This window comes from Xyrauchen texanus, chromosome 4 (assembly GCF_025860055.1).
Source record: "Xyrauchen texanus isolate HMW12.3.18 chromosome 4, RBS_HiC_50CHRs, whole genome shotgun sequence".
NCBI lineage: Eukaryota > Metazoa > Chordata > Actinopteri > Cypriniformes > Catostomidae > Xyrauchen > Xyrauchen texanus.
This window is the reverse complement of record NC_068279.1, coordinates 21,813,326-21,831,976: the sequence shown is the minus strand read 5'-3', so window position 1 is coordinate 21,831,976 and position 18,651 is coordinate 21,813,326. Positions and strand designations below refer to the sequence as shown.

The window sequence follows — 18,651 nt, the reverse complement described above, 5'->3', positions numbered from 1 at the left end:
GGACATGGGCTTCAAATGTCAAACGTCTTACCTGGGCTAAAGAAAAAAGAACTGGTCTGTTGCTCAGTGGTCCAAAGTCCTCTTTTCTGATGAGAGCAAATTTTGCATCTCATTTGGAAACCAAGGTCCCAGAGTCTGGAGGAAGAATGGAGAGGCACACAATCCAAGATGCTTGAAGTCCAATGTGAAGTTTCCACAGTCTGTGTTGGTTTGGGGAGCCATGTCATCGGCTGGTGTTGGTCCACTGTGCTTTATTAAGTCCAGAGTCAACGCAGCCGTCTACCGGAACATTTTAGAGCACTTCATGCTTCCTTCAGCAGACAAGCTTTATGGAGATGCTGACTTCATTTTCCAGCAGGACTTGGCACCTGCCCACACTGCCAAAAGTACCAAAACCTGGTTCAATGACCATGGTATTACTGTCCTTGATTGGCCAGCAAACTCGCCTGACCTGAACCCCATAGAGAATCTATGGGGCATTGCTAAGAGAAAGATGAGAGACATGAGACCAAACAATGCAGAAGAGCTGAAGGCCGCTATTGAAGCATCTTGGTCTTCCATAACACCTCAGCAGTGCCACAGGCTGATAGCATCCATGCCACGCCGCATTGAGGCAGTAATTAATGCAAAAGGGGCCCAAACCAAGTACTGAGTACATATGCATGATTATACTTTTCAGAGGGCCGACATTTCTGTATTTAAAATCCTTTTTTTTTATTGATTTCATGTAATATTCTAATTTTCTGAGATTCTGAATTTGGGGTTTTCATAAGCTGTATGCATTATGAAATAATCATCAAAATTATATCAAATAAAGGCTTGAAATATCTTACTTTGCTTGTAATGAGTCTATATAATATATTAGTTTTACCTTTTAAGTTGAATTACTGAAATTAATGAACTTTTGCACAATATTCTAATTTTTCGAGTTTCACCTGTATTTATTTTTATTCTTTCTTTTTTTTTTTTTTAATTACCCATGTCTTGCTGCTGTTTTTGTATTGTTGTACACTGGAAGCTCCTGTGACCAAGACAAATTCCTCGTATGTGTAAGCATATTTGGCAATAAAGCTGATTCTGAATAGTGGCGCTTCTGGAGCGATGTCCAATACATATGTGGAGACATCGCTCAGTGTCACTCACACAAACACTAAACACCATCAGGGTAACGCATGTGAATTTAAACTATAAATAATCATTAACTAAACTACATCAAATATAACACTGAACACCAGAGAAGTATTAAAATAAGAAGAAACAACTATTCCCATAAAATATAATTAAATGTGATGGGTGACACAGGGAATTCTGGGAACGCCCAATTACTGTTTTTCAATTTACTGTAAACACATGTACTCTCTTGATAAGCATAATGTACATTTCTACCATAGATTATACAGGAAAATCTTACTTTTAACATTCTATTTTCAAATCTACTGTAATGTCTTTTAAAATATATCTAAAAATGTACTGTATATTTTACAGTTAATATCCGTTAATCAATTTACGTTTTATTTCTGTAGCATTTTTTAAAAGGTTTATACTACCGTTAAAATGACATATAGTCCAAAAGAGAGGGGAAGCTCGCACACAATGTTTAGATTTGTTCCAGTATTTTTCAGGATCATCCGCTCTTTATATGCACATTATCTAAAAATATTCGAGCTTTTTAATTAAATCAGACAGTTTCACGTCATATAATAATAATGATGGACGATTATAGAACGGGACACTCCATCAGAAAGAATCCCGATGGATATTTCACTCAAAATCTTTACATCCCCTGGGAATGAAAGAAGATTTGTCCCTCAGCTGTGTTGAATCGTGGTATATTTGCAAATATAACTATGCACAGTTTACTTTTGGAAATACGTATACAGTTTTGAATATCGGGTGAATGTGTCAATGTGTCTATAACATTTCGCAAATTGACATTTTAAGTCAATTATATTAGGACAAATACGGTAAATACTCGTTGTAACTGGAATCAGGTGCTGGTGCTATTGTTAACGGGACAGTGATGACGATGTAAATCGAAAACTGTGTGTCTTTGGACTTTTTAGCTTCTCAATAAACTAACATTGTAAGGTTTTTTCTGCACATTGTGTGCGAGCTTCCCCTCTCTTTTGAACTATAGGATTTGTTTAGCTTTCGCGCCAAAGCTACTTGGAAATAGGCTATAAGCTCTTTCAGTATTTGGCACGGACCTCTACAGCTTTAGCTCTGCTGTTGGTTTACTACCGTTAAAATGACAGAAATGTTTAGTGTAGGCTATGCATGGTTAGCTTTATTGGAATAACTGCCATGTAGCGCCCTCATCTGGTGAATAATATTAATGCAGTCGTTAAATGAAATAAAAATACTACATTTCCCAGTACAACGTCTCTTGTTACCAGGAAGCACAGCTTATAACCAGGAAATTGTTGTTGCAGGGGAAGTGGCGCGTTCATTATGGTAAGAGTGAATACAATTGAAAGTGCTTTGATCGTTGTAGTTTTCATGCGAAAGCAGATATTAAACCTGTTAATATTTTACATATTTGTAAGTTACCGTGTAGTTCGTAGTTTTTAATTTTAGTTTGCATACTAACTTTCTAGTAAAAATAAAGAATTTGCTACGTTATAGGTTACACAACGGCATATTATTCCTTCTAAAATCTGTAGAGTCCGTGAAGTCAGGTAGACCAAAAAAATCATTCACTATCAATTATAGATATTGATAATTAAGTAGCGAACACTGCTTAGTGTTAAAATAATGAATAAGTAGTCCTGCAACATACATCTCAAGACCAGTTTTATTGACAGCTCTTCATATACACTCCATTAATGGGAATTAAATGGGAGATTGATGCTTGCATGAAACACTGTTTTTCTCAGTGTGGACTACATTGGGCTGACAAAACATTATTTTTACAACACATTTACATTTTGTTTTAGATGCATTCAGTCATATTCGCTTGTATATAATGTGTGCTAACTCTGAAAACAACATTTCTTTTAGGCAACCGGGTCAGATCAAGCTGTTGGTTTTGGACTTGTCAGCTTTAGTCTGTTGCTGTTTATATACTACACCATTTGGGTCATAGTCTTGGTAAGGATTTTTAGAATGGAGTTACTATTTGCACTAGGTGTAAAGATGGTGTAAATTTGCTTTTTGTCATGCGGACAACCTGGGCTCGATTCCCTTTTTTTGTCTCACTTTTCTCCATCCTGTTTACTATCTCCACTCTTAATATTTCCTTTAATTTTCTATTTATGATATACACTACCGTTCAAAAGTTTAGGGTCACTTACTCATTCATTATTATGTATTTATTTTCACATTTTATAATAATAGTAAAGTCATCACAACTATGGGTAAATAGAAATAAATCAAAAATGTGTTATATTTTAGCATCTTTAAAGTGGCTACACTTTGCCTAGAATTTGCAGAAATGGACTCTTGGCATTTTCTCAACCAACTTCTTGAGGGATCATCCTGGGATGCTTTTTAAATTGTATTTATTATATGCTGGGCACTTAGTGGCCGCTTTTCTTAATTATTTGATTCAAGTGATCCATTTCAAAACCCAATTTTAGTTTTGTAATTAAATTAATATGGTGGCACAATTATATTTTTGTCTACAAAAGTAATTTCAAACATTTAAGCATACGCCTTCAGATCAAAAGGTTTTTAAGATCATGAGAAACATTTCAGACAAAATAACCCCAAAATTGAGTGTGTGTGTGTGTGAAATATAAGGTTGAAAATTACCAATGGTTTTACTATACTAATACCGTATTAACCATGTTTTTGGCGGAATCCATAGTTTTAATACTATTAACCATGGTGTTACTACAGTAATAGTGTTAATATAGTAACCAGTGGTTCTACTTAATGATTTTACTACAAAATGCCATGGTCATACTATATTTGTATGGGAAGGTTAGGGTTAAGTTTAGGTGTTAGTGTATGTTGTCTGTGAAATAAACACGCTGTAGTGGTGCCACTAAATTGTATGTTTGTTTTTCATTAAGAGTGCCAATAGTATCTGACACTTAGTGGAAAGAAGATGCTTTTTTCACAACATTTAAATGCCAGGAAATTACTCTTTTCCAATGGCTTAACACATTTCCTAAAACCTATTATGCAGTTCTCAAAACTCTAAACAAAACCACAAACTCAACAAAATAAAACACTTCATTCAGAAGTACATTATTTCCTTTCATCTAATCCAAAAAACCTCAAACTTCTGACTGGTGTATGAGCAGTTTTGCATACTGGTTTTACAATGGGGAGGATTGTGTGTAAACCGTGTTAGGGCTATAATGACATGATGGTTTTGAAGCTTCTGCTTTCCACCAAACACCCTGTGTAAAATGCTGAATTTGTGCTTTGAGTTGTGAAAAATGGGTTTAACAGATTTGCAACTTAAGTGAAGCACAGAAATAGTGTTTGTAGTTTTGAAAATTGCATTATGTTTTATGATTCTTGGCTAATAGATTGTATTAGTGTGAATTATTATGTAATCAATTGAGAAACTGATGTTCACTTTTTGATCTGGAATCTTAAATGTAATTTTTGGCAATGTAGGAGTTATGAGTCTCCAGAGTCAGGGAGTAAACTCCTAGCAAAGTTTTATTCTGTTTATTATATTATTATTATTTATATGGAGGCACAATAGCTTAAACACTGTTGTACTGCTATATGATTTCAATGAAAGTAGCTTTGTGTACAAAACACTGGACATTGACAGGAACTCTTCTGCTCTAATTCCAGCCTTTTGTAGACAGTGACCATATGATTCACAGTTATTTTCTTCCACGTGGATATTCAGTCATCCTTCCTGGAGTTGCAGCATTAATTCTCATACTTCTTGTTGGTGAGTAAAGCAAGATATATGTATTACAAAGCATGTGTGCAACATTGAGATTTCATTTATTTCATTCATTTACTCTAAATTTAATGTTATCATCATTAATGGCCATCATTTTAATACTTCAGTTACTATCTGTAAGTCTACTGTAGTAACCACATGTACCCCTTTTTTCAGGCACTTTCATAGGGATTGTAACTTGGAAGATGCAAAAGCCTAAAAAAGTTGATTAAGACACTCCAGGTTGTAGTTTTTCATCTGATCACAAGAACAAATGGTGTTGGATTCACTCATGTACCACTTCCTGAACAGAGCCACGCAACAATGTATTCCAAAGCTTGCTGTTCTACACTCTGGGCTCCAGTCAATCTGTTAATGAATATAATTTCATAAAACAATCAGGGCATTTTTAAACATGTAGTTACATTTTAGTCAACGGGGTATTGCACATTCAGTGGTCATAATCTTGACTTAAGAACATACTAGTCATGAGATGCTTAACTTTGGAGAATTCTTTGTGTAGTCAGTGAAGTAAAATAACAATTTTAGCACCTATTTGGGAAAGACCTGCGTGCAGTTGAATGTGGATAAAGCATAATGGGACAAGGGATGTTTTTTTTGTCATGCTTGAAGTTTGGGAACCATTGAAGCCAATATTTAATTAGATGCATTTTCGAAAATGCTGTTCTCTTTGTAAATAGACTTAATTTTAAAGGAAGAGTGCTTGAATGCAATTGCTAAATAATTCTGGACAATGATTAGAATGCACACATTTTTGTTATATCACACATAATCCAGCATCAAATTAAACAGGACATATGCAAACACTTCTTTAGTTTCATGTTTTCTTTTTCTTTTCTTTTTTTCTAGTTCTGTCATTTGTTTCATAATTACATTTGTATGAAGTTTTATTGTCATAGATAGATAGTATATTTTGACATGCACACTACAAAATGTTACAATATATGTATTGACTAAATAAACATGTATTAGAGGAATATTCTGGCAGTTGAGCTCAGTCAACTGCATTTGTGGCATAATGTTGATTACAACAAAAATTAGTTTCAACCTGTCCTTCATTTAAAAAAAATAAAAATAATAATAAACAAAAACTCTGGATTACAGTAAGGAGTAAGCAATTTACAATAGAAGTGTGTGGGGCCAATCCATAAAGAATGTAAGAATTAAAAGTATAGCCACAAGACAAACAATATGTATGGAACTTTAAGGCACAAATAATAAACTCGTTCTAACAGAGGATTTAATGTAAAATGTACGTTTCAAAATGTTTGCCTTTAAACACTCCAAAATTGTTCCTTTCATTTCTTTCTTTTTTTTGCAATATTATGCCACAAATGCTGTCAATTGAGTTTTTGTACTGAACTCGGAATATTCATTTTATAAGGCATCTTAAATCTATTACATTTGAAATAATTTTACCCTATGCTCATTTTTGGATTCTGGCCCATCAGTTGCTAAAGTGCAGTGCGGATCTGAGCACAGGGGTTCACTACATTACAGACTGTGGGATGGGCTGCTGCAGTCGCCTCGCGGTCACTCTCATGAGAGGGGTTGATCGCGCGAACTCATCTGTCTTTCTGCCTCACTCAATGTTTTTCAGCAACGACCTGCAGAGACTTTTACATGTATGAGCGTTTCCATCATGACTCAAACTGAGGTATGTACTCATCATTTTTTTTTAAGACGAACGGTTGTTTCTTTCATTGTCGAATCCAAGGTAAACTCACGGGCGATGTCCAAGTTGCTCTGATATCTGATGATGATGAGCTCGCACTTTTCCTGTTTGTATTTACTGTTCATTTACAATGCACATCAGATACAGATCTTGCCAGATTCACATTAATAAAATTCGGGGTGAAAAAGAGTTCAAATTAGATTGAAAAATTTAATTTGTTCAGGCAAAGCAGCTGACTGCATAACTGAAAACAAATAATCTTCTGTCCGATTAATTCTTCTCAGTCACTATATATATATTATAGACTGGTAAAAAAAACAAACAAAAAAAAACATTTAGCTAGGAGGAAACACCAAAATGGGTATTTGTTGAACTGTAAAAATGAGCCAAAGTTATCTACAGTGGTTTACAACTATGGTTTCCTTATGGGAAAACGACACACTGGTGGCATAAAGGAACAGTATTTTTAATTTTTTTTTGTAGCTGATGGCATGTCAGATTTGTGCTGTGCTCTCATAGTGCTGCACTCTCTGGTAATTGGGGGATTTAAATAACTAAGTATTTTCCTGTTCGGTACAGACGATCTCTGAGGCACTTGAAGAGAAACATGGTTCCCTCTTCTGTTGTTAAGAAGACATACACTGTGTTCAAGATCTCCTGTTTCAAATCACATGTGCTTAATATGGTGACAACAACTATGATGACAAATACATCTGTCATTGGTAACATCATTGTGACAGAGCGGGGCCGGGTCCTGATTTTACACATCAGGCCCCTTATCAGGCTAATCAAGCCTCCAAGAGGGGTAAAGGCCGACTGCAGACGGTGGTGAAACCGAGAGATAGAGCGTTTATGGGCAGCTGTCCATCCGATGTGTGTTTGTGTCTTTTGGTTTCAGTTTTACATTAAAATATCATTTACATTGTCAAGCCGGTTCTTGCCTCCTCTTTTCCAAAATATTCCAATTTATTTTTTCAAGAGTTTCAGACTTTGATATGATGGACAAATGCTTTAAAACAAAATTGTTTCACTGGTTCATTTAAAAAAAAAAAGAAAGAAAGAAAACACAATAAAGCTTATTCAAAAATACTTATGACAATGTTTCTTTTTCCAAGAATTCCAGCTTTTAATGAGACAAATTAATTAATAGGTTTTTTAATTTAACCCTCTCCAGATGGTTACAGCACATTTTTGATTGTTTTGTATTGTACACTGTAAGTATTGTAACTGATTGTGTGAACTGCTTTTTAATGTATTTTTGCTTTTTGCCCCTCGAAGGCACAGGAATCTTGTAAACATGTATTTTATTTGATTTTTGTTTCACTGTTGCCAAGCAACCATTTGTCATAAAATAAAATTGAGGTGACAATTTACACACTATATTAGAGTATAAAGATAATTAAAGATTTTGGGAAATCTCAATTGATGAATGCAGTTTTCTTTGCCATGTTGACATATGTTCTTTTTCTAAACAGGAAGTTTGGGCAACACATATCGAAGGGATCATCACCTTTTATTTTTTTCAAATAGCCACCAGGCTTTATATACGTCACAGCCATGAACCATGGCATTAGGGGGAGGGACATTCTCATTCTAGAGAGCATTTAATTGGACCAAAATCTGTGTAGTGCAAGATGAGTCATCAGTATTTTTGGTCCATTTTCACAGAAGAAAGAGACTGTATGGGTCAAGGGATCTAACCAACAGGTGTATTCCTTACAAATACATGAATATCATGTGTTGCAGATGGAAATGTCAGGGGCAAATGTGAGCCGACACAGCCGCACAGTGAAGAGGAGGCAGTGGGGAGGGCTGAGGCAGCAGTGTAAACTGCTGGGTCTGTTTGAGATCGACCAGCAGCATGAGTTCTACAGCCTCACCTGTATGATGAAAGAAGGACTGTGTGCTGCTGTGCAGAACACAATTGACAACCCTTTACCCGTGAGTATACCCATGTTTATCAACCGATTCAGTCCCTATTATATAGCACTTCCATCTTCAAGAAATGATTACAGAGCAAAGACTGTCAAAACCACTGTTGAAATCACTGGTTTTAAAAAAGGAAATTTATAGAGGACTTTTAAATAACCATAAGAGCTATAAATTAGTCTAGATTTTCAGTGCCATTTTCCTTAACCTTTCCTTGAATAGAAATGAATAGAGTTGAGATCATGCAATAACTATACTTAATATTGAAGTGCTAGTAAAACAAAAGATGAGAGAAACAAAAAATCTTTGGGATGATCAAAGACCTCCAAGGATACAGACATGTTCCATTTACCATGAATTGGTATGAAGCTCCACTGAAAGGGCCATGTTTATTTTGGTATGTCCATGGAGACTGTGTGTTTGTGGTGGTGAAGGTAGAACAACACTTTGCTATGTTTTAGTTTGATCAATGCCATTTTTATCCTGGTAATTATCTCTGGAGTATTTAGGTTACAAACACCATTGTATTGCACACATTAGGGAGGAGGGACAGAGAATTCAAACAATGCACTGGACCAAAGAGTGCATGGTAGTACCACGAGAGAGGCCACAAAATGTTGTAGCAAAAATCAGTAGTTTTTATTAATCATAAAAAAGGAGAATATGTTCAAAGTAGTTTTCTAAACAAATACAATTAAGTAATAAGTTACAAGATTGTGAATATAATCACTTCAAAAAGGGTAATGTTATGCACTCAAGTGCTTTACTGCTGTTATTAAAAGGATACTACATAAATATCACCAACAAATTAACATTAAAAGTTATTTTATTAAGTAACTTCCTTATTTAGCACCATCCTTCCACTAAAATATTTATTCCCTTGATAGAACCAGTTCTCTAAGGGTGCTTCATAATATTGTACAGTATGCAGTATCTAGGTGAACACTGTGGATTTTAGCAGGGCTGTAGCAATGTTTTGACCAATTATCCAGGACCAGAACTATCAGTGATTTAATAACAAATAATACACAATATGTACAGTATCTATACAATGTTTTCTGAGATATAGGGAAAGTACATTTTAACTATAAACTGAACTGGTATTTCTAAGACATTTGTTTTTTCACACATCGAAACACGTTTCTTAATTTTTCACAAATCATTATAATGTCTCCCCTAACAAAACTTTTGAGTTCTGTCAAACATGATGCGAATGTTATGCAAGCATGCTGCAAACTTGCCACAAATTCGCTAATCACTATTTTCACATGCAACTGAGCTTGGCAGTAAACTCTTTACTGTCGTCAAAGGTTTGCTACTGGTTCACCGCTACGTTTGAAGAACTGCAAACTTCTGGCAAACATTTGTGGCGAATCCAAGCTCATTTGCGTATGAAAATAATACAATTCTGGAAATTCACGGTACATTTGCAGCAAATTGGTCAGATCTCTATATTTTTTGTAAGGGTCTCCCTGCACCCCTGGATATATTTCAGTTTAATGCACTTAAATATAAAATTAACATGTTTAGACATAGAGCATTGACTATTTACACGCTTTTGCTTTATTGGCATTACATATTGCTAAAGCATAAAACAAAAGGTAAATATAATTATGATAATTAGAAATAATAATAAAAACAATAAGGAAATAAATAAGTTGATGATAATAATAATAATAAAAGGGAAATAATAAAATGGGGAGGGGGGTATAAATAAAGATACTTTATACTTTATACCCATCAAGTAGTATCAAGTAACAGATCAGGTGGTGCATAGTGGACATGTTCACTGATTGTGTTCTCTAAATGTATGGCACTTGTGCAAATGATTGGCCACTATGGAGGAAGTGGTTCCTTCACCAAGTAAGATTTTAAATGGATATTTCTCATTGAGTGATTGAAACTCAGGGATAGACATTTGTTAAATTTTTTGATAGATGTCCCCTTTAAAGGTAAACCTTTCATGTAGCTTCCTATTGCCATTGTAAGAGATTCACACAAACGTTTCCAGGCCTGAACCTGCCATTGAGGCAAACTCGGCAGCATGCCCTGATTTTCATCCCCTCAAACTTCATATAATATGGTGTGGTTGCACTCATAGTCATGTGCTTGTTTGCTAACATAAACACAGACACACACAGAGATGATTTTGCAGACCCCTGAATCTATTGAATTCAGTCTGCTTATGCAGCAGTATAACTCATGAATGTGCTGCCTGTTGTTTGGGGCTTAAAGCACTTGTTACAAGTATCTCACTCAACACTACAAAAATAAAATCACTGTATCTGATGCCTGCAAAAGTATGTTATCCACTAAAATCTAAGTATCATTACTTAGTATCACTACTTCAAATTGTATCCTTTATTTTTAGGATGAACTGTCTGAGGATGACTACAATCTTGAGGTTACACAAATCTATAAGGTACGTTAAAGGTAAAAGTGGAAACTGCTTACTGCATTTCAGGATATTTACTGTACTGGTAAAAATGTGACATTATGACTAAGCAACTGTTGATCATGTTCCTGTTTGCATGCTGAATTTGTACTGTTGTATTCATGCCTTTGTGAAGGACTTCAGGATGGAGACGTATGCTGGGCCGGTGTTCGCCACTATGCGATGCTCCCTTGGGATGACAGAGAAGGAATATCAGCATTCCCTCTCCTCAGAAGGCAGCTATCTGCAATTCATCAGCAATTCCAAGAGCAAGGCAGACTTCTTCCTAACGTGAGTTGCCTCACACGCAGGGAGCTTATGCACTACAGTCTGTGTAACTAGAAAAGTAAAGAGACCTCTCATCGAAAAATAAATGAGAGAAAATGCAGTGCTCAATATGGTGGCTGTAAGAATGGAAGTCCCACATTATAAGCCAGTTAAAAGAGCCAGTTGCCTTTTCGATAGAGACATAAGCCTGTTTAATTTACTCTTAATGTGCATTAGTTGGACCAGCCTAAAAAAGCTTTTAGTGTGATTTGTGCTTAAGAATAAAAATGTATGGTACCACTGTTGTCAGATTTTATTGCTGAATTTAAATGCTATTGAAAAATAATTTTGACAAAAATATCTGGAGATTTCGTTCTTTCCCAATTCATTTATGACTGGAAAAAAAAGCTGCCTAAGACATAGCCAAGATGGCCAGATAAACTGACTTCCCTGAAAGGGACTTTGATATGCATATCATAACTCCGATTTTATCCTGATTGCGAAGTGTTCCACAATTCATAACGGCAGCCTATTTTCGCTTTCCGGTCTCCAATGTTTTCATTTGCATCAGCTTGTGTTTTTAGCAGATAGTGTAATGTTTAGCAACTTAAATTTGTAAAAAATTGCCTTAAAGCAAGTTGCTCCATAGTTACGATACTTGAACAGTTCCAATGACCATTTTTGACAGTGCGTCACCTGTCAAAGTTTTAAGGAGTGGGTGGATGATGTGAAGCTTTGGACCCAGGTTAGTTACATTGATAAAATAAACTACTTCAAATTGTTATGAAAGCCAAGAACTGCACAAGTTGAACTAATTTTTATACCCTAACCCAATACCAAGCATTCGCTATCTGAAATGCTTGAATTGGTTGTTGCATTGCTTCTTATGATGTACGGAGCCAGAAAACAATCCAGCGGCAATTTGAATCATTATGGCAATGCCCGTGGTTGGTCAGCTCTTTCTCTCTTTTCATGCCTCACCTCTCTTCTCAGTAATGACAAGCGGTTCTTCTTAAAGACACAGAGTAAAAGAGAAGTGCGATTTCTCTTGTCTAACTTGAGAATCTACATGGAACATCTGGAGAAGTACCCACACTCACTGCTTGTCAAATTTTTAGGTGAGAACTCGAGAGCCGGTAAATTACCATTAGACATTTATTGATATTACTGGTCATTATAATATATTATGAATGAAAGATTTGCAGGTATAATACATGATCATTTACAAGAGAAGGCTTGTAACCCTAAATGCTTAACCTTTTATTATGTCCATTTAAGAAATCTTCGTGCTTTTTAACTTACAGGTGTTCACAGGATCAAAATTCCACATCAGAAGATGGTAGCTATTTTATTTAGCTTTAATTTCCAGTGAATATCATTAATGCTTTTAATGGATTGTGAATATACATGTTATAAAACTGTATTTGTTTTCTGTATGTAGAAGTACTTTATTGTGATGCAAAGTGTTTTCTACCCGGATGACAGAATCACTGCAAGGTAAGACTTACAAACTCAATCAATGCTTCTTGTAATAAATGGAAAAATCACTGTGTCCATTTAACATCTTTTAATTATTTAATGAAATGAGAAATCTCTCCATCACACTTGAAGAGATATTTGAGGTTCATCTTGACTCACTAATTCACATTCTTTCAATAAGTTGTCATAGAATTGCTTTGCCTTTGAGCTGTTTAGTCTTTAGTCTAATGGTGAGCATAATGGTCCCCTTGAATTTGAACTATGCTTCCTAACCTTTTGTCTCTTCCTCAACAAAGAGTCGCATTAAACATCCATTAGTCTCAAATGATTAGCATGTAAACTTTATACTTACATTGATCTAAAATACAGTTTCACAAGCCTCTCCTAAAGTAGATTAGATCCAATCCATCTTCCACTTAGAAAACGTATGTGGCAGAGATTCCACACACCTCCTCATGTAAACCACCCCATAGCTCCATTAATACTTTATTTCTCTAAATGTTTCACTAGGTATGATATTAAGGGCTGTGAGGTGAGCCGGTGGACAGACCCAGCCCCTGAAGGCTGCCAGATCATTGTTGTTCTGAAGGATGTCAATTTTGAGGGGCAGTTCATTAAGCTTGGTAAGCTCTATATAATTTTCAGACTATTTGATGCAATTCTGCTGGGAGAATACTTCTGATTTCTTAAGTCAATGGAGCTTTACAGTCATGACATCAATTTGAAGACCAACCCAGGTGGCCAGCCATAGATTTTCCCCCAGCCCTAAGGATTTTCATTTGGGATTTTAGAATAGCGGTCTTCATTTAATGAGAAAAATAAAGGTCTGTGGTTAGCATTACTTGAAGAGACTTTCATGTTTTGTTCTACAAAATAATGTAAACACATTTATACCGCAAGTTGCTGACAAGTTGCTACATAAAGACTACAATGGTTGTTCAATTTGTCAAACATGAAAACATCCTTTTTGTAGTTGAGAATTAAAATTCTCTTCTGGGTTTTATGATTACAAAATAAATTGCTCAACAAGAGATTAAAAAACTTTGGGCTGGAACCCTTTTTAAGTCAAAGCTGATCAAAGAAATTCTGATGATTTTCATTGTGTATATGGCAGATCACCAGCGTCCATGGCTCATTCGCCAGGTGGAACTTGACACATCCTTTCTACAGACGCTCAATGTGTTGGACTACAGTCTTTTGCTGGCCCATCAGCCCCTCCACCAGGATGAACGCCAGAGTCTATCTTTCCCAACACTCATCATGCGCACCAAAAAGTGAGCTTAAATGTGCTAGATCATGCAATACAACAGTGAAAATATAAAGATTCTTAAGTGTAGTATTACTGCCTCCTAGCTCTAAATATGTCATATTGATCACTGTGAATAGTGAATAGAAACTTAAGGTGATGCCCATGTTATGTTGTGCTCTTAACACAATATGCTCTCATTATATTAAAAAAGTACTGTATATTGAATTGAAAAATAATAATATTGGGATTTTTGAATAGAGTGGATATAAAAAGTCTACACACCCTTGTTAAAACAGCAGGTTTTTGTGATATAAAAAATGAAACAAAGATAAATCATATCAGAATTATTGCACCTTTAATGTAAAAATTACAACCTGAAAAACAAAGTGACACATTTCAGAGAACAAAAATAAAAATAAAATAGAATAACTTAGAATAACTTAACTGCATAAGTGTGCACACACTTTTATAATTGGGTATGTGGCTGTGTTCAGAATCAACCAATCATTAAGCTCATGGGAATAGCACACACCCATCTTCACCTGAAGTGACTCTTATTACCTCCAAATAAATCTCTTCTTGGTTGCATGCTACTACAAGAGCCATGGGCCACAAAGAGCATACAAAGCATTAATGGGATTTCATTGTTGAAAGGTATCCTTCAGGCTACAATGTTCTAAGGCATTAGCTATACCATGGAACAACAGTGAAGACTGTCATCATCAAGTAGAGAAAGTATGGCATAACAGTGACATTATCAAGAACAGGAGGTCCCTCCAAAATTGACGAGACGACAAAGAGGAAACTGGCCAGGGAGGCTGTCAAGATGCCAACAGCAACATTAAAGGAGATACAGCTCTTTCTGGCAAGTACTGGTTGCTACATACATGTGACAACTATCTCCCATATTCTTCATCTGTCTGGGCTATGGGGCAGGGTGGCAAGACGCCAGCCTTAAGACGACAAAAAAAAAAAGGCTGGCTAAACTTAAAAACCTGCAAAAACCTATATCCAGTCTCCCCAAACCATGTGGAAAAATGTGTTATGGTCTGATGAGACCAAGATTGAACTTTTTGCCCAAAATTGTAAAAGGTTTCTTTGGCACAAAAACAACACAGCACATCAGCAAAAGAACACCATACCCATAGTGAAGCATGGTGGTGGCAGCATCATGCTTTGGGGCTGCTTTTCTTGCATCATTTTGAGAGAATCATGAATAGTTCCAAGTACCAGTCAATTTTGGCACAGAACCTTCTGGCGTCTGCTAAAAAGCTGAAAATGGCTTCAGCAAAAAAAGATTAATGTTGGAATGGCCCAGCCAGAGCCCAGACCTGAATCCTATAGAAAATCTGTGGGGGGACCTGAAAAGGGCCGTACACAGGAGATGCCCTCACAATTTGACAGATCTGGAACGTTTTTGCAAAGAAGAGTGGTAAAATATTCCCAAGTCAAGATGTGCCAAGCTAATAGACTCTTGTCCAAACAGACTTAGTGCTGTAATAAAACAATGGGTGCTTCAACTAAGTATTAGTTCAGGGATGTGCACACTTATACAGGTTATTTTAAGTTTTTTTCTTCTCTGAAATGTCACTTTGGTTTAGAGTGGCACTGCATAGTTTGCCATTTTTACATTTAAAGGTGCAAAAATTCTGATATGATTTATAATTTTTTACTTTACATCACAAAAACCTGCTGTTTTAACTGGGGTGTGTAGACTTTTTATATCCACTGTACATAGTTGGTATCTGTCAACAATGGCAGTACGTTAGAATCCACAAATTTAAATGGTAGTTCACCCAAACAATGAAAATTCTGTCATCAACTCACCTTCATTTTGTTCCAAACTCTTGAATTTTGACTTACTTTCTTCTGTGGAACACAAAATAAATTGTATTTATTTTTCTCTGTCAAGGTCAAATATAGTCTGACTCTTATATACAGTATAAGATGATCAGCACAATCCCACCCAGTCAACTGAATGCAATGCATGTGCTTGCATCTACATTTTGTCAGTATTTTAGGCACACACAGAATATGACATGAGAACTCCAGAATATTCATGTTTGATTATGCTTTCATGGTTTCTTCTGGCTACCTCTTATCTCAGTTTAGTATTTAAGGATAACAAGCTTCACCCTGACTGTGACTTAATGTTAACATTAATTATCATGTTCACCTCTGTTTTCTGATCCTTATTTTTCTCCTCCACTCAGCCAATGGCAGGGAGTCATGTACGTTAAACAACATCTAGCTTCAATATCATTGTCAAATTATTGACACAAAGAAATAACTAAATTACTAGACTAAACTACAATCAGGTAAATAACAATGAGACTAAAAATAAAATGTATGCTTTTAAAATGCATTTGTCACACAGCAGAACTTTTTAAGTTAACTGCAAATAAGCTTAGAATTTATTAAAATGTAAAAACTTTACTCATATCATCTTGTATATTTACCCATCACTCAAAAGCATGGAAAGTCCAGGTGAATTAATCTGCTGTAGAAAAACAGCAGTCGAAAAAGAGCTTTAACCCAGAAATAATAATATGTTCATTTGAATGTAAAGAGTTAGCTAACATACGTTGTTTTATTCTTTCTGTTCCTCTCACCCTCTCTGGCTGGCTGTAGGTCAGTGAATGCAGCCTCCAGTCCAACACATCCCACTACACCCACTGTTCCAGAGGTGGTGGCAGAGGAAGACGCCGCTCTCCTCTCCTCAGAATTAAATTGTGCTACAACAGAGTGTCATATAACAGAAACACATTATGGCAATGGTGGAACAGACAATGGAAGTCTTACAATAGAAAATATTGCCAATCTACAATCTTCAGCCGATCTACAAGTGTTCCAGGCCCAGAACCGGAGACTGCTTCCTAACTTCAAGAACCCACTTCACGTCATTGATGGAGCAGAGCAGCGTTACTTTATTGGGATCATCGACATCTTCACTGTTTATGGATTCAAAAAGAGGCTTGAATATCTGTGGAAGAGACTGATAAACCCAGGACGAACATTCTCCACAGTCAGCCCTCCAGACTACTGCCACAGGCTATGCCAGTGGGTTCAAGACCATACCAAATAGCATACCAAATAAAGACAGACAGAGTGAATGACGGAAGATGTGCTATAGTGCTCTCATGCCTGTGCCATACGTACCTCATACGCAAGCACAGGATTACCAGAATGTACATTTGAGGGATATGTTTGTACTCTAAATGGTTTGTTCACCCAAAATGTTTTATTCTGTCATCATGTACCCTCACTCATATTGTTACAAACCCATATTAATTTATTGCTTCCATGGAACATCAAAGGAGATGTAAATGGCAGAATGACTACTTCAGTCACCATTCTCTTTCATTGCAGCTTTTTCCATTCAATGATAGTGATTGGTGACTGAGTCTGTTGGTCCCTAACATTCTGTCTAACATCTTTTGTATTCCACAGGCAAGAAAAAAAAACTTGTATACAGTAGGTCTGATAACATAGAGGTGAGTAAATTATGATAGACGTTTAGATTTTGGGTGAGCTATCCTTTTAAGACCAGTTCAGAGTATCTGTATTTGATTCGCTTGTTATTCAAATAAAGATAATGCGATTACTCCTTGGAACAATGTATTTCCTGAAAAGTTACAATTTTTAACCAACAGTTGCAGAAAAAGTATGTTAATCTTTTGGATTTATGAGATTTCTCCATAAATTACTCATTAAACTTGATCTGCTCTTCAACTAAGTCACAGCAATAGACAAACACAGTGTGCTTAAACACCTAAAAATGCCTTCAGAAGCTATATGATAGGTATGGGTGAGGAACATATCAGTAATAAAGTCCTTTTTCCCCCATTATAAATCTCCACTTTCCCTGAATCATTCTAAATGCACATTGCCACCTGGTCAACGCTGGAGATTTTTAGTAAATAGAGACTTGAATATTGATCTGTTTCTCACCGACACCTTTCATGTTGCCTTTATATGCATTTTGGACCTTCGGAGTTCGGGCCACCATTCACTTGCATTAAATGGACCTACTGAGCAGATATATTCTTCTAAAATCTTTGTTTGTGTTCTGCAGAAGAAAATCATCTAGCATATACACAAACATTTTATATTGGACTATGCTGTACTATACTGTACCCTGGCTTAGATAAACATCATGTGAATAAGTATTTTAGATGCTTTGTCTATCACAGTATGCACTGTGCATCTGGGGAAAAAAGTAGCTTAAATGTAGCAAGCTAATTTTGGCCTGTAGCTTGTAGTGTAACTTGATACTTTCTCTCAAGTGTAGCTTTTAGCTTACTGTAATGCATTTTTTCTGTTGAGCAGTTGGTAGCTTAGACTGCTACATTTTTGAGTAGCTTGCCCAACACTTAGTAGGCCTATGAGCATGGGTAAATGATAAATGATGAGAGAATTAAAAATGTGTTTATAGGTGAATTATCCCTTTAAGGCCATCTAGTTGTCTTGTCTGAGGAAAGTATTGATAAAAAATGTTGTGGAGCTGAAATCTTTGACTACATGGTCTTCTATTTAGTACTAAGTTGTGAGTTCCAGAAGATTTACAAATAAGAAAGTGGGGAGTAATAAGGGAAGGTATATGATTTGAGAAATGCCAAATATATACTAATTTTATATTTAAACGAAATTTGAAAAATGTTGCCCTTAATTATTCATTTAATTCATAATTATTATATTATATTATATTATATTATATTATATTATATTATATTATATTATGT

At 35.7% G+C, this 18,651-nt stretch overlaps 1 protein-coding gene and 1 long non-coding RNA gene across 4 annotated transcripts in view; both read left to right on the top strand.

Moving 5' to 3' along the window:
• Positions 1-17,516, top strand: part of LOC127634117 (protein FAM102A-like) — a 68,316-nt gene extending 50,800 nt beyond the window's left edge. Inside the window, exons 1-10 of one of the 3 annotated variants that reach the window (XM_052113529.1) lie at positions 5,085-6,533; positions 8,298-8,492; positions 10,852-10,902; positions 11,051-11,205; positions 12,175-12,299; positions 12,486-12,520; positions 12,623-12,678; positions 13,171-13,283; positions 13,775-13,934; positions 16,541-17,516. In XM_052113529.1, the coding sequence (XP_051969489.1) occupies positions 6,504-6,533; positions 8,298-8,492; positions 10,852-10,902; positions 11,051-11,205; positions 12,175-12,299; positions 12,486-12,520; positions 12,623-12,678; positions 13,171-13,283; positions 13,775-13,934; positions 16,541-16,994 (1,374 nt within the window). In that variant the 5' untranslated portion in view covers positions 5,085-6,503 and the 3' untranslated portion in view covers positions 16,995-17,516. Of the gene's footprint in view, positions 1-5,084; positions 6,534-7,130; positions 8,493-10,851; positions 10,903-11,050; positions 11,206-12,174; positions 12,300-12,485; positions 12,521-12,622; positions 12,679-13,170; positions 13,284-13,774; positions 13,935-16,540 lie in introns of those variants that run through there. The other 2 variants (XM_052113534.1, XM_052113525.1) reach the window with 2 other exon arrangements.
• On the top strand, positions 2,471-4,807 carry LOC127634214 (uncharacterized). The gene is made up of 3 exons (XR_007969333.1): positions 2,471-2,678; positions 3,001-3,090; positions 4,759-4,807. It is a non-coding gene; the product is annotated as an uncharacterized LOC127634214 (long non-coding RNA).
• Positions 17,517-18,651: the final 1,135 nt, after the last annotated feature.